Raw genomic sequence first — 16333 nt, 5'->3', positions numbered from 1 at the left:
ACGATATGTAGAGGTGTGGTTTTAGCAGTGGAGCGTGGTTTCTTCCCCCTATGGATTGAAACTAACTCGACGTGCAGTATGGCATTGATTTCATCACCATCCGGGCACTGGGCCCTTCAGATGTGCCTTAGTCTATTGCGAGTATAGCTCTGTGGTATCACTTGGCGGATCTCCCATATCTACCGCGAGGGAAACCTGGTGGCAGATGCGCTAGTAAACACAATTGTTTCCTTTTTGGGTGTTTGGATTTTAGAGCCAGAGGACATCCCTCCTTGGATCCGAGGTCTCTTACTAAGATGTCGAGGGTCGACCGAGTTTTCGCTTTCATCGAGTGTGTTTGCCCCCCATAGGCATATATGATTGGGCGATGGATTTCATTTGATGTAGTTTGTACTTGTAGTTCCGTTGGTAGTCTTCTAGTCTGATAGTTTTAGGGATTGCTTACTTAGGCTAGACTTAGGCTCTTAGCTGGTTGATTACTTGTATTGACTATATTGCTTGTACTTGGAGAACTACATATGCCTTGATCCCCCACTTGGGGTACGTAGGCAGCCTATTTGGGCTCAACCAAAAAAAAAATAAACAATCATGTAAGACTTTTGGAGCAAGTTCCACGTGTTCGACTATATCAATATGAGCAGCATGGACCTCATCTATCCTCCTCTGCGATGGATCAAAATGAGTCTTTTGAGGACTAGTAAGCTAATGAGTATGTTCATAAATAAACTCAAATACATCGTAGTTTTTATTATCTTTCAATCGAATTCTCATCATTTCCGTGCACTTTGATCTTGTTTTTGCCCATTGAGCTCTTACATTGACATTTCTTTTATTTTATCCCCTTGCACCTTCGCCACTACATGAAAACATTCTTAATTTTATCTTTCCTACTCGATCTTTTTGCACTTTGTATCTTTTCAAATCAAAACCTTTTTTTCTAGGATAAGCTAAGTAAAACTGATAAGTGTCTTCTTCATTGTCAAACTCGTATTCAATTTGAGGCATTTCTTCAGGAGAAATATATGCTTATACGACTCATCATCATTTTCTATATTCGTAAAGTCTAATCTACGTGAAGACAGAGATTTATTCATGCCTAAATCATCAATCTCCATTACCTGTAATTTAAAAATTCAAACAAACATTATTTAAAAAAATCAGAAAACATCTTCATTACTTATTCATGTCTAAAGCATGGACCTCGTCGATCTCATTAAAAATTTAGCAAAAATCATTTATAAAAGCAAATAATTTACCATAAAAAATGTCCAATTTAATTGTAAATATTTGAAAATACGAATCAGAAGTAAACCATTCAAATATTTAATAATATGCCAAATGTTACCGAAACACACTACAACACAAAATTTAATCAAAATCCAACACATCCACACAACAACAAAAATACAAAAAAAAAAAAAGAAAAAAGAGTAAAACATACCGAAGCGGAAAGAAACTATGTTGTCGATTATGAAATCATAATGAAGTGTGTATTAGGTTAAATCTAATAAAATATAATAAGAGAAAAAAATGAACAACAAAATTCTATCTTATCGGAACAGAGCGGGCATCTTCGACAAAGATGTTTAGCTGCCATTGGTATCGCGAGAAAAATAGAACTTGAATGGTATCGCTGAAAACAAAAATAATTTGGTATAAAAATATTTAGAAGGGGTGAGAGAAATGAAAAAGAGGGGTGCATATTGTAATTTCAGTTAAATTAATTATTTTTTTATTTTTTAAAAAAATTAAATAAGTGTTGTACACAAATGCAATACGTAGCATTTTGTTGACAGAGACTTAGACTAGGTGTGGATGTTTGTGATTGGTTGAAAAAACCTATAGATATATGTATACCACGATGTACTTGGATGAAATCAATTCTCCACATTTACAAATCTCTCCCGCTCCTTCTCTCTTGCATTAATTGCACTAGTACATATCATATCTAATATATATGTATACATAGTGCCTTATATGTATAAATATATATGATAATATATACTTACAGCATACATCCATATACATATATTATATATTATATATACTTACCAATATTATATTATATTATTATTATTATATAACACGTTATATGGCTCTTGTCTGTTTTATTTTTGTTAAGTTTTTATATTATCTATTTTCTAAACTATGGAAAATCATGCAAAATTTTCTTTTAAACCTCTGTCTTTTACCGACAATAATTTTCTGACTTGGTCCTTGAATGTAGAAATGTATTTGGTTCCTATGTGTCTTGTTCATACAATTGCTAGTGAAAATGCAACTACAAGCCAAGATCGGACTAAGGCTATTATTTTCATTCGTCACCATCTGGACATTCCTTTACAGTTCGAATATTTGACGCTGAAAGATCCACTTGATTTGTGGAATGAATTGAGGGAGAGATTTGGGCACTTGAAATATATCACTCTCCCGAAAGCCCGACATAATTGGCTTAACCTGCGGTTGCAGGATTTTAAAACTATTATAGAGTGCAACTCTGCTATTAATCAGATTACACCTCAGTTGAAACTCTGCGGAGAAATTGTTACTGAGAATGATAAATTGGAGAAGACTTTCTCTACCTTTCATGTTTCTAATGTTGTGCTGCAACAACAATATTGTGAAAATTTTTTTCAAAAATACTCACAGCTCATAGCATGTCTTTTATTAGCTGAGCAAAATAATAAGTTACTGATGAAAAATCATCAGTCCCGGCCCACTGGTTCCAGTCCATTCCCTGAAGCGAATGTGACATTTTCTGAACGAGGCCGAGGACGTGGTAGAGGCCGTGGATGTGGTCGCGGTCATGAAAGTCAACGCGGTCGATATACCCCTTACAATCACCGCAGTTTTGACATTAACATGAAGCAGAGTAAACCCCAATATGAGGATATAACCGAAAAGGCTAAACAACGAAAAAGGAAAATCGACATTGGTAATCGGTGTGGCATTGAAGGCCATTGGGTCAATACCTGCAGAACAACCAAACAGCTAGCCCATTTTTATCAAGCCTCACTGCAGAAAATGGGGGAAAAGGTTGAGACTAATCACGTTGATAACGATGACGACCCTGATGATGATCTTCTGGATTACGACACAACCCATCTTGATATAACGGATTTTGTCGTAGATCTAGCAAATCTCTGGTGACAGATGATGACTCCAAATATAAGCATATTCTTAGCTTGACGAAATTGTGTATTACTTGAATTTCTGTATAAAAACCATCACAATGACTCATTAATGGCATACATTATTGATCTATATTGCTTAGCATGATCCAGAATTCGTTGTTGAGATTATTAACGATTTTTGCCCTTTTTAAGCGGTAGTCTGGTGCCAGAAAAGCTAAGGCAGACGCCACAAGCGACAGCCACCTCCGCTCGCAAGCGCCCAGAATACGTCCTGAGAAATACTAAGGCAGACGCCACAAGCGACAGCCACCTCCGCTCGCAAGCGCCTAGAATACGTCCTGAGAAATACTAAGGCATGAGAGGCAAGCGACAGCCTTCACCACCCGCAAGCGACAGCCTCTCCCGCTTGCAAGCGACAGCCCAGACACCCACCGCTGCAGATTATCACCAGATTCCAACTAAGTGTTCCAACTGCAGTGGTACAACCATTTTATTTCCAGCCAGCACAAGCGAGCCTAGCTGCGCTGATGCCCTCCAGCTCTCCGGCAAGGGACGAAGATCTGAGCCCTTAGAGTTCAATGCAATCAAAGCGAGCACCCTGGGAGTTATGGCCAGCAACTGCTTCAACAGAATAACTACCAGAAACCGCCTAAGTGCCTAGCGGTTGGAACCGCCCAGCAACCGATTGCAACCGCCCCGTCCCACCTGCTATAAATAGGGCCAGATATCTTTATGAATAAGGATCGATACTTCGATTTTAAATACTCTTAGCAATTACTTTTCGCAAGCAAGCTGTCTTCCTGTCTCCGAGAGCTCCAACTCTGTAAGGGAGTTCTCCACAGGAATGGCCAAGGGAGTAGGGGTTTCCCTCCTCCCTTAGCCAAGTCTTTACAGTTTTTTTAGATTAGATTACTACTTTCGTTTACAGCCTTGTAGCTCTAGTCTTTTCCTGCTTTCGTACTAGATAATGAAATATCATTCGATTCTTCACCCTCATTTTCTTCCACATTTTTTTACACACTTATATAAAGTTTGAATTTAGAGAGTTTTATTTCACTGGTTTAGAGCTAGAGAAGAATTGATTATTTGAGCCTTGTTATGCGTCAAAAGCGGTCTCAAGGTAGTTCAATATAGTTAAGTACGCGGGAGCCTTGTCGACATGCTTAACTGGTGTTCTGAATTCAATTTTGATTAAAAAGAGGTAACAGAAGGGTAAAGCCACTAATAAGGCAGATTTTTGGAAAATTAACGGGGCATAGGCGGTGGTCTATTAGGTCGCAGAGATTCCTAGTGACAGTAGGGTTTCTTTCTTATAATGTCTTGAATCTGGGTGTCATTGAAGTCTTGTAGTAAATCCCTTAAGGTAAAAAATTCCAGTGTTATGAATTCTTTATATTCAGTTTATATAATTACATAACTTCCTTCTCATCGCTTTCGTAAAATACATATATTTCCGATAACACACTTGCATCGCTCGCTCATTGCCTCCAGGGAAATCTATCCATTTAGTAACGCACAGTTCAGACAGAACATCTCTCCTCCACTCTTTTTCGCCCATATATATATAAATACATATACATATAATGTGCTGTTTGCTCATGTTTTGTTCACTCGGTAACCGTCATTCATCCATGTCCCGTTCATCTGGTCCCCACTTCCGCTCATGTCCCGTTCATCTGGTCACCGCTGGCACTTCATCTTCCGCCCTCGCTTCACTCGCTTCCGCTCACTTCACTTTTACTGCTTTACTTACTGCTTTCTTTAGCCTATCTTTTGGATCCGCTATAAGCGGATCCCTTCCTGCAGTTTTCATCGCTTCTTCAAGATTTTCACCGTTGAAATTCATGACTTAAAATCCTTGTGTTCGACCTGAAAACTCACCAGTAAAAAGAGTATAAATAATTGTGATAACTACTCAGGGTCTACAACCACAAAAATTACTATATCTCATCGTTTTCTATAAACTTCCACTCACTGATTTTCGAATATAAATTCCCTGTGAATTGTGTAAACACACAACACATTTTTAGTCATCAACAGACATACTATGTCATTTTATATTATGTTTTATATTTTATAATATTTAAATTATCGCATATTACCCTTCTATAATATATTTTGTAATATTTATATTTACTTTTATTAATACTACGTTATTTATATTTGAAGGTTAAATGGATGCCAAACAAAATGATGCAAATATGTGTTTCATTGACATTGCAACGACACATACTATATTAAAACACGAAAAATATTTCTCTCATTTGAAAAGGGAAAGAATGAATGTCAATACAATAAGTGGTAGTGCAAAATTAATTGAAGGCTCTGAAGAAGCCATTATATTTCTCCCCGCGGGGACGAAAATTGTGATACAATATGCACTGTTGGCCACTAAAACTCGAAGAAATTTACTGAGTTTTCATGACATTTGGAAAAATGGTTATCACATTGAAACTATGAGTGATACCGATGGTGAATTTTTATTGATCACCAATATCATTGATAAAAGGATATGCATCATTGAGAGATTACCCTCACTCTCTACTGGCTTATATTATGCCAGATTAGGTGTTGTTGAAACATACCTCACGGTAGATCAAAAGACTGCCGATTTTCAAATATGACATGATCGTCTTGGGCATCTTGGCATTATAATGATGAGGCGAATAATTGAGAATTCGCATGGCCATTCATTAAAAGGTCAAAAAGTGTTAAACTCAAATAAGTTAACCTGTGTTGCCTACACTCTGGAAAAATTGATAACCAAGCCATCGTCAGCTAAAGTAGGTATTGAATCACTACATTTTTTGAAAGAATACACGGGGATATATGTGGACCAATAGACCCACCATGTGGGCCATTTAAATATTTTATGATGCTTATTGATGCATCTACCAGATAGTCACATGTCTGTTTATTATCTACTCGCAATATGGCATTTTCGAGATTGCTTGCCCAAATTATTAAATTACGGGCACAATTTCCTGATAATCCCATTAAGACTATATGTCTGGATAATGTTGGTGAACATACATCGGATGCATTTGATGATTATTGTATATCGATATTAATTAATGTAGAGCACCCAGTTGCTCATGTTCATACACAAAATGGCCTGGCAGAATCACTTATTAAAATATTGCAATTGATTTTTAGACTATTACTGATGAGGTCTATGTTGCCCGTTTCAACTTGGGGGCATGCAATGTTACATGCAGGAACACTTATAAGAATGAGGCCGACAAGCTATCATAGCTATTTCACAATGCAATTAGTATTTGGTCACGAGCCGAATATATCTCATCTACTTATTTTTAGGTGTGTTGTTTATGTTCCTATTCCACCCCCCAAACGTACAAAAATAGGTCCTCAACGTAGATTGGATATTTATGTAGGATATGAATCACCGTCAATTATAAAATATCTTGAACCTATGACGGGTGATTTATTCGCTGCAAGATTTGCAAATTTTCATTTTGATAAATCATATTTTTCGACATTAGGGGGAGACAGAAATGAATCGAAAAGGGATATTAATTGGAAAATCCCATTGAATTTTTGTGATCCTCGTAAAAAGCAGTCTGCATTAAAATTTCAATGCATTATACATTTGCAAAATATTGCAAATCAGTTACCGGATGCATTCAATGACTCAATTAAAGTCACTTGATCATATATTCAAGCTACTAATGCTCCAGCTAAAATAATTGTCCCCAATTGACAAATTGCAAGTGCTAATGAATCAGCGACACGTTTAAAGTGCGGTAGACCACTTGGTTCCAAAGACAAACTGTAATACCCCGTAAAATAATCGCCGGAAGTTTGCCGGAGTCGAACAAATTTCATTTTGGGCATAATTTATTTTGGTCTTTTAGTGTAATTAATTGAAGAGTTGGGTTTAAATTAGAATTAAAAATTGAGTTTGGGCAAAAGTAGAATAAAATATTAATAAAGGACTAAGTATGTTATGTTAAATAAAAGAATAAAAATAAAAATAAAAATGAGCAGCAGCAGCCAGCACGCCCGCCAGCGCCGCCGCCAGTCCCCTACTCTCCCTTGGAGTTCTTCTTCTCCAAAATTCTTCTTTTTGGTCTTTTCTATTGAGGTAAGTGAGATTAATCTTAGGTAGATTCGTATGTTCTAATCCCTAAACCCCTTCTATTGATATCTTTTTCAATATTCTTGTCAAATGGGTTTGCCCCAAAAGTGTTAGGTTTTGCCAATTTCTTCTAGAAACTTGATTATAATGTTTATGTGAAGATTGTTATTGGATTTTAAATTGAAAAGCATAAAATTTATGGGATGGGTTTGAAACCCTAGTTTTGCCCTAACCTAGTTATGGTTTTTGGAAAAAGATTTACGATTATATTTAAATATTATGATTTTTGGGATTAGACCATGCCTATTGTGATTGAAATATTTTTCGAATGTTTACTTGGCGAAATAAAGTGTGTTTATGATGAAATTGTTGGGTCTAATATCCTACTTTGCATGGTTAAATGTTGACAATTGGAATATTTTGAGTTTAAGACACTCTTTTTGAAATTTGCCTAAGAGCATGTTGAGTATTTGGTCAAATTGGTAATTGAAACTACCCGTCGAGTCCGATCAACTCGTCGATTGTTTGGATGATAAGGCATAGCCTTCCACCTCTGTGCCTTGCAAACACGTGAGGGTATACCGGTATTTTAGGATAACTAGCTAACCTTGAACTAGATCCCGAATGGGCTAGGTCGAGGGATCGAGATGGCGGGTTCCCTTTTTGGGTGATTCCGAGGTGCCCGTCATTCACGATGGAAAGGTCTTTAGACCGTCATCCGTGATGGAGGGTTGGATTGCGAACAATCCCCTCTTGGTATGTTATATTGGAGACTAGAGGGTTGTGGGCCGTATGGCGCCCCTCGCCAACTAATAATAAATTGATTTACGTGTACTTTGGATTTCGAACCCTTATGTACACATTGTGGAGTTTCCTTTGAGGGTTATGACCCTATGTTTGTTATGTGAAATTATGTGACGTGTCATACGAAGTAATAAGGTTGGAAAACCGGGTCGAGCCGGCCCTGATTAAGGCCTAGTGGAGTTTTCTTCGTGATGTGCTCATCGCTATTATTTGAGAATGAAAAGGAAGTATAAGGGAGGCGCTAAAAGACTCGTGTGTGTGAGTTCCCCTTATGTGATACATGACATTTTATTCGACTATCTTCTTCAAATGATTTTGTGGCATTATATCGTATTAATTTATCTTCAATTAATTGCGCTTACTCAACCGTTGTGTTGACCCCCTTCTTACGATTCTTTTTGTAGGTGATCATGCTTCCGTTATGCCTAAGTGATGCATTCACGTTATATGATCCATCGGGGGAAATGAGAACTACCTTACTGTCTAAAATGTTTTGAAACTCATTAATTGTGTTTAAAGACTAATGCAATTTGAACTATTTCCAATTTATGTTTTTAAATTGAACTTTATTTACTTAATTGATAAACTAGTGCGCTTTAATTCTAAGTTCCTATTAGTTGTTGGTATTTATTATTTAAGCCTTAGCGCCACAACATAGGACTCGTTGATTGATGAACGAGCCTTCCGGTGTGGCGTGGCGGTGACGTTCCGGTTTGAGCCGGCCAGGGTGTTACACAAACATCCTCGAAAGACAATAGTAAGGAATGATGATAATCATGAAAATATCATGAATGACATTGATAAACCTCAATCTAATGAGAAATTCAACCCTGAAATAATTGCTCTAGAAGAGCACGATGAACATGATGAGATTATTAAAAACTCAATCAACTACGTTATTTCAAGAAAATGTTAGAACCGTAAAGAGGCAATTATTGATACTATCTTCGCACACAATTTAACACTTGATACCATGGAAGAAAATGAGGATCCCGAGTCAAATTGGTTCATGACTGTCGGCAAAGAAATGACTGGCCAAAATGGAAAAATGCGATTCAATCAGAGCTTGACTCATAAAACAAAATGGAGGTCTTCGGACCAATTGTGCAAACACCAGATGGTATAAAACCAGTTGGATACAAATGGGTGTTTGTACAAAAATAAATGAACATAATGAAATTGTGAGATATAAAGCTCGTCTTGTGGCTCAGGGATTCTCACAAAGACCTGGAGTAAATTTTGATGAAACATACTCTCCAGTTTTTTATGGAATAATATTTAGATACCTTGTGAGTCTAGCAGCGCGAGAAAAACTCAATATGTGTCTTTTAGACGTAGTTACTGCATATCTTTATGGCTCCTTGGACACTGATATTTATATGAAAGTTCCAGAGGAATTCAATATGTCTGAAGCATACGAATTAAACCCGAGGGAATCATATTCCATCAAATTGAAAAAGTGTAAGGACTTAAACAATCAGGGCGAATGTGGTATAACCGTCTCAGTGAATGTTTAATAAAAGAAGATTATACTAATGATCCAATATGCCCATGCATCTTTATAAAGAAAAATATATCAAAATTTGTCATTATTGCAATATATGTTGATCTCAATTTAATTGAAACTCCAGAAGAGATCCAAATTGCAGTTGAATATCTAAATAAATAATTTGAGATCAAAGACTTTGGAAAGAAAAAATATTGTCTGGGATTACAAGTGGATCATGTTAATAATGAGATATTTATTCATCAATCCACATATACCCAAAATGTATTAAAATAATTTTATATGAATAAATCTCACTCTCTGAGTACACCAATGGTGGTCAGATCCCTTGATCCCAGTAAAGATCCATTTATGCCAAAAGGAGAAAGTGAAGAAATACTTGGCCCCGAGATACCATATCTCAGTGCTATTGGCGCACTAATGTACCTTGCAAATTGTACCAGGTTAGATATATCTTTTTCAATAAATCTACTAGTCAGGTTTAGCGCATCCCTCACAAAGCGTCATTGGACTGGTATCAAACACATTTTTCGTTATCTTCAGGGGACTCATGACGTCGGTTGATTTTATTCGAGTGAATTTCGTAATGAATTAATTGGTTATGCTGATGCTGGTTATATGTTTGATCCACATAAAGCAAAATCTCAAACTGGCTATTTATTTACTTTCAATGGAACAACAATCTTTTGGAGATCTGCTAAACAGACGATAACAACTACTTCTTCAAACCATGCTGAGGTTTTAGCAATTCACGAAGCTAGTCGTGAATGCGTTTGGTTGAGGTCTATGACTCACGATATTCAGAAAAATTGTGGCTTGATTACCGATGATATATGACCTCCTACAATATTATTTGAAGATAATGCAACTTGCATAGCTCAATTAAAAGGAGAATTTATTAAAGACGATCGAACAAGACACATATCTCCGAAATTCTTTTTCACTCATGATCTTCAAAAGAGTGGTGAAATTAATGTGCAACAAATTCGATCATTTGAAAATTTTGCATATTTATTCACAAAGACGCTACCGACTGAAACATTCAACAAATTGATATAAGAAATTAGAATGCGTCGGCTGAAAGACATCAAATAAAGTCGAAAACACGGGGAACATATTAATACAAGAATGTTGTACTCTTTTTCCTTCACTATGATTTTTTTCCCTCAGGGTTTTTTCATAGTAACATTTTAACGAGGCACATTCTTTGTTTAAAACATCCAAATGGAGAGTGTTATACACAAATACAATATATAGCATTTTGTTAGCAAGACACTTAGACTAGGTGTGAATGTTTGTATGTTTGTGATTGGTTGAAAAAACCTATATATATGTACTTGGATGAAATCAATTCTCCACATTTACAAATCTCTCTCGGCATTAATTAGACTAATACATATCTATATCTATACATAGTGCCTTATATATTTATATATGTAATAATATATACTTACACCATGCATACATATACATATATTATATACGGGCAATTGGAATAAACTCCCTACCTCTATTTTCACATTTAAATTCAGTCCCTAGATAATGTTGATAGACTCTGCACTCCCCCCTTTATTAAAATTCCTACCATTAACTCCCCACCATCTTTTTGTTTCCAATTTTGCCCTTATTTCAACCAAAAATTTATTTTATTAATTTCAATTTTGTCGCTCTATTTTTTAGTTTTTTTTTCGCATGAATGAAGGAAATTATGTCCATCCTTTGATTTCATTCACGCGAAGAAGAAAGATTGTCTACATTGTTCGATTTCGTTCGCACGGAGGAGTCTGTGATCAATGGTGAATATGTATGATGGGTTTCGAATGCAAATCCCAAATTTTAGGTTTCTTTCGCGCAAGAGAGAAACAGATAAGGGGAAGGTTCGAGTCCTCAATGTGCGATGTTCTTTTGTTGCAATAATTTTGTTGATTGATTACGAATGTGTCGTTAGGGTTCGCGATCGATTTCGGTAAGTATTTTACTATTACTTCGGTGATTGTTGCCTTGTTTGAGATTATAGTCGTAGTAGTTGCTAATTGAGTTTCATTATAACCTTTCGTTAGGACGGTATACATAGGAAACAAGTTTTGTGAAGGCTGTTACGATTTTTTGCTAGTATCCGTGGACATTTGCACGGGTTCCATTTCCCAGTATAGTATACCTACGTTTATTACTTTTATACTCATGTTGTTTGATATCATATGATGCATTTGTTTGAAAATACCTTGGTTTTGTTGGTATATACTATGACTAATCATCTATGAACTTTGGTATTTATTTTATGTGCTTGTATTAGGTAATGTTAAAATCTTGTAGCTATGCTGCGGTTTTCCGAAAATGATTAAAATTGGGAATGGTTTTGTGGGAGTTTAAAGTATGTTCTTCACGTTGATGGTCGATAATTTAAAATAATGCACTTTTTTTTATAGACACTTGAAATTTCTAAAGTTCAATCTTGTAGTATTTTTCGGAGCCCACCACACATACTGTCTCCGGCATCTAGTGGACAACTTTTGCACTCAGGTATATGTAAAATATATATGTTATATACTATGATATGTACAACGAGGTAATTACATTTCATATAGGTAATGCAGAGATATCCGATGCACAACAACAAATGATGGATGGCCATTTTCAACAAAGTCGGTTATGCCCCCTATAGAAGAATTTTGAGCAGCATATAACGTATATTGTGGAGGCCATGCCACTTGTCCAAAACTTCATTGCACAATTGCAGCACTAGTGTTGGGTGAATTATCTATTCCAAGAGACTCGTTTGGAGATAATAAATAACAATAAAACCGAATCGTTGAATATAGCCGAATCGTTGTCCAACTTGGCCGGCCAAAGAAAAGACGGTTTGAATCACAACAGGTGAAACAATCTAAAAAATGTGGTCGTTGCGATCACCTAGGACATAATCGACGAAGTTGCAAGGAGGCTTTACCTTAGGTATTTCTAGTTATGGTTGAAATCTCTTTTTTGTTTTTGAAAGATTGTAAATTGAACGATGATCTACGTACGTGACCACTGTTGATGGATTTTGAAATTAGATGGTATTCCATTATATTTCTCGTTGTACACAACTAATATATCGGGGTATGTATCATTTTAAATTAATTCAGACCAATCCGTTTCAGGAGTGCGTGAACTCATATTGAAAGTACCTACAATATTATTATATTTGTATAAAATATACCAAAGACAATAGTTACTAACAGTGAATTGTCAGTAGGTATTAAATATATTTGACGGAGCTTTTACAATGGCTATACGAGTATTTTATGTCATTTTGGAAGTATATCCATTAATATATGGGTATACATAGTAGTATTAATTGGATGCATCTTTGCCAATGGAAGTATTCATATTCGTGTGCAAGTAATGTGAACATGGGTATTCAAGTTACATGGCCATAATTTGCCAATGATTATTATTGGATCAAACAATTATGAGTGTATTACGTCATACCCACTTTTTGGGCAGTGAGTATGCAACAGGGGATACTTTCGAGACGATATACGAAAAAACCTATCTATATATGCAATGGTGGAATAATGTCACTTATGAAATTACATAAGTTAAGGTGACTTATGGTAAGGATCTAAATGAAGTCAGTGTATAACTAATGATCTAATATATTCTTTATATTGTGAATGTTTGTTCAAGCATATCTAAGAGTAAGAAAAAACACCCGACAAGAGCAAATAGAGTATAAGGGATAGAAAATATTAGTCGTAAGATATATTGGAATTCCCCACGCTGTAGGAAATGTATTGATCATCTATTGTTTTATGCCATCGGTCTAACGGCGCTTTCATAATAATTTGGTGAGTACACCGGTGCTTTTAGAAAATTTTGATAAGTACAACACTTCTCAACATATGTCATTTACATTTAAAAGTAGTTAGCGAACATATTCCTTTGAACGAGTACATTCTATTAGTTCAGAGGTATATAAATTACTGATATGAAGGCACAAATATCATCACTGAGGGCATATGGTTTGGTCCTAGGGGTATGTCGACACCTAAACATGGGTGTGTGAGTTACAAACCTTGGTATATATTAAGAAGTTTGGATCACATATCATGTATAAAAACGTATATCAGACCAAAATACAAGTACATATAAGCAACCTCTTAAAATAACATGTGTTAGATTAAACTGGATTGTTTTGCTTGCAAAGTCTACGTCAAAATATAACATCAACGCTAGGTACCCCTGATTGGCCACAAATCTAAGCTATTCATCAATCCGACCATTACAATTCACACCCCAATCATTCAACAAGTACTAAATAGGTCCTCCGGGGCCCCCTGATAAAATGCGTGCAACAATTTTTGCCCTATAGGCCTTAACATCGTCGAATTCGGCTGCCCAGCCACCCAGTGGATAACGGTTGGTATCATTTAGAGCATAGCTCTTAGCATACATGCATACCATGAGGCCACAGTCGACAAATGAAACCATATCGCGTTATCACCCCATGTTGGTGCCTAAATTCTTGACTGCGGAGCCATTGTAAGTACGCATCCATAATCTCACCACGGATAGCATCGTCAAATAACAGATCGATCACTGATTCAGACGTTACGTATACTAGTCCATGGTTCCATACAGTCGCCCTACAAACACCAACCTGTTAGAGTGTTTAACATATTTGAAAATTATACATATAGAGCACAAGCTAGTATCTACTGTATATCAAAATTTTGCAAGAAAGTTGCCTATCATTTTTGTCTCCTCTTTGGAAATGCATCCACTTCCACAGTAATTAGTAGACCTTCGATACAATTCCCACTTCGAAGAATCGGCAACAAAGGTCTGTTTGTGGCCAATTTCACCATCACCAATCTACAGTTACATAAATTGCCAATCGAAGCACACACATTGTATATCCAGGCATATCATTTGTTCCGATAAAAATTACCAGCTAGAAACTAAGGTACATGAAAAAATAATAGACGTACAAAATATGTTAATCAAAGCACACAAAATTTTAACGTATGAATGTTTCACCAACCTTGATTGTTTGATCATCGTTTTTGCTTTTATCTTCTCTTTGCTTTGTTGCTCCCCATTTCTTTTGTTTTAATCCTGGAGAAAAAATGAATTGCGGGTCTTTTTTTTCTTTTTCGGTCAAGTCGCGCAATAACACCATGCACAATTGACGAGTCCTTTGGCAATTCTGCCCCAACTTTATTGCCACATTATTCCACTGATGTAGTCTGTTGTATCAAAACGGTAAATACCCTCCATAGAGACTTCTGATGGCAAAATAAATTCCTGTGGAGAGGATCAGCGACGATTTCTTTGGAGGGAACTTCGACGGCGAGAGAAAACGTATGACGGGAAGAGTTTGGAAGAAATGTGAAAGCAACGATTCGGATGGTATTATATATTAGGATTTTATTTTTTTCTTTTAAATTTAGTAGTCTATAACTAATTTGAGTACATAAATAAAAAATATAGGTACATAACTCTGACTTATTCTTCGTATAGCGGGATAATTTTAGAGTACGTAATTGAATAATGTAAGTTTATATAAAAATAACAGAAGTAAATATAATATTTCTTATATTATATAGAAAATTTAAGGGTAAAATGAGCACTATGGAATTAAGTACAATTGAAAAGAAAAAATATGGAGTGCAATGTAAGTGCAAAATGAGAAGGGACTGAAACTAAATGTTTTTAACTTCAGAAGTATTTAAATTCAATTACCCCTATTGTATATTATATAAAATTACCAATATTATATTATTTAATTATTATTATATAACAATAAGTGAGAATACTTGTTACAAAATAAGTGGTTAAAACTCGATAAGCTGAGTTAACTTTATACAGAGTATCTCTTGCCCTCAGAGGATCGCACTGCCTCTGTCCGGTCTCGGTCTCTGTCTCTGTCTCTCTTAGTCTTCTCACCCAATCAATCCTCAGTATCACCCAATCCTTCCTCAGATCTCAACACCTGGGCGCCTTCCAACCATCCGATGAAATCTGTCTGGGCAACCTACGGTTCGGTAATGGGCGGCCTTCCTTGAAGAAACAAAGTGTGAAGTACAGGCGTCGCTGCGTGCGTGGTGTTCCCTCCTCCCTGGGCGTCATCCCATCCCAATCTTAATCCGGACATAAAAACCATAAATCCATTTATGGAGCTCCACATCAAGGTTGCCCAGGCCGTCCACGTCCTCAATCACGATTCTCAATCTTGCAACCGCATCGCTGCCAATCAGTGGCTCGTCCAGTTCCAGCAGACCGATGCTGCTTGGGACATCGCCACTTCCCTTCTCACCTCCAACCATCATCCCCTTTTCCATTCCGATTACGAGGTCGAGTTTTTTGCCGCCCAGATTCTCAGGCGAAAGGTAGACAGACACTCTCATTCACGGTGTCACTCCCTTTAGTACTTTAATTTCCCCTCAGTTATTTCTATTACTTAATTTAATTCCAAACGACGACTATCTCGTTCTATCGTGTTGCGAACGTTCTATCGTGTTGCGAATGGGTTTGGTCGATAGCACATATCTTTGTATTTTTTAACTGATTTGCTACAGTCATTTTAAACTCCGGACTTTTTCCTATGTCCTATAACATTATTCTGTTTGTGTGAATATTATTTCTGTTCTATCTAATCTCAGATCCAAAACGAAGGACATGCCCTTCATCTGGGAGCAAAGGATGCTCTCCTACAAGCCCTTCTCGTAGCCGCCAAAAGATTTAGCACAGGTCCTCCTCAGGTGAGTCATTTCTTAGGAGCATTTAATTTTTCTTAGTTGCGTT

At 36.4% G+C, this 16333-nt stretch overlaps 2 protein-coding genes across 5 annotated transcripts in view; both read left to right on the top strand.

Moving 5' to 3' along the window:
• The first annotated feature begins 2694 nt into the window (after positions 1 to 2694).
• On the top strand, positions 2695 to 3150 carry LOC127258486 (uncharacterized). The gene has a single exon (XM_051285336.1). It carries the CDS (start codon positions 2695 to 2697, stop codon positions 3148 to 3150), a length of 456 nt encoding a protein of 151 aa, XP_051141293.1.
• A 12256-nt stretch (positions 3151 to 15406) lies between these two features.
• LOC127257818 (transportin MOS14) overlaps positions 15407 to 16333 on the top strand; it is a 48316-nt gene continuing 47389 nt past the window's right edge. For 2 of the 4 annotated variants that reach the window (XR_007840128.1, XM_051284291.1), the window contains exons 1-2: positions 15407 to 15918; positions 16192 to 16290. Coding sequence is in view for 3 of the 4 variants with exons in the window: in XM_051284291.1 (XP_051140248.1) it covers positions 15703 to 15918; positions 16192 to 16290 (315 nt within the window). In the remaining variant the exon portion in view is untranslated. The remainder of the gene's footprint in view (positions 15919 to 16191; positions 16291 to 16333) is intronic. The other 2 variants (XM_051284290.1, XM_051284289.1) reach the window with 1 other exon arrangement.

Source organism: Andrographis paniculata, unplaced genomic scaffold (assembly GCF_009805555.1).
Source record: "Andrographis paniculata isolate CXL003 unplaced genomic scaffold, ASM980555v1 Contig59END, whole genome shotgun sequence".
NCBI classification, from domain to species: Eukaryota; Viridiplantae; Streptophyta; class Magnoliopsida; order Lamiales; family Acanthaceae; genus Andrographis; species Andrographis paniculata.
Note: the sequence above shows the minus strand (reverse complement) of the source record. Positions and strands in the feature narration are given on the sequence as shown.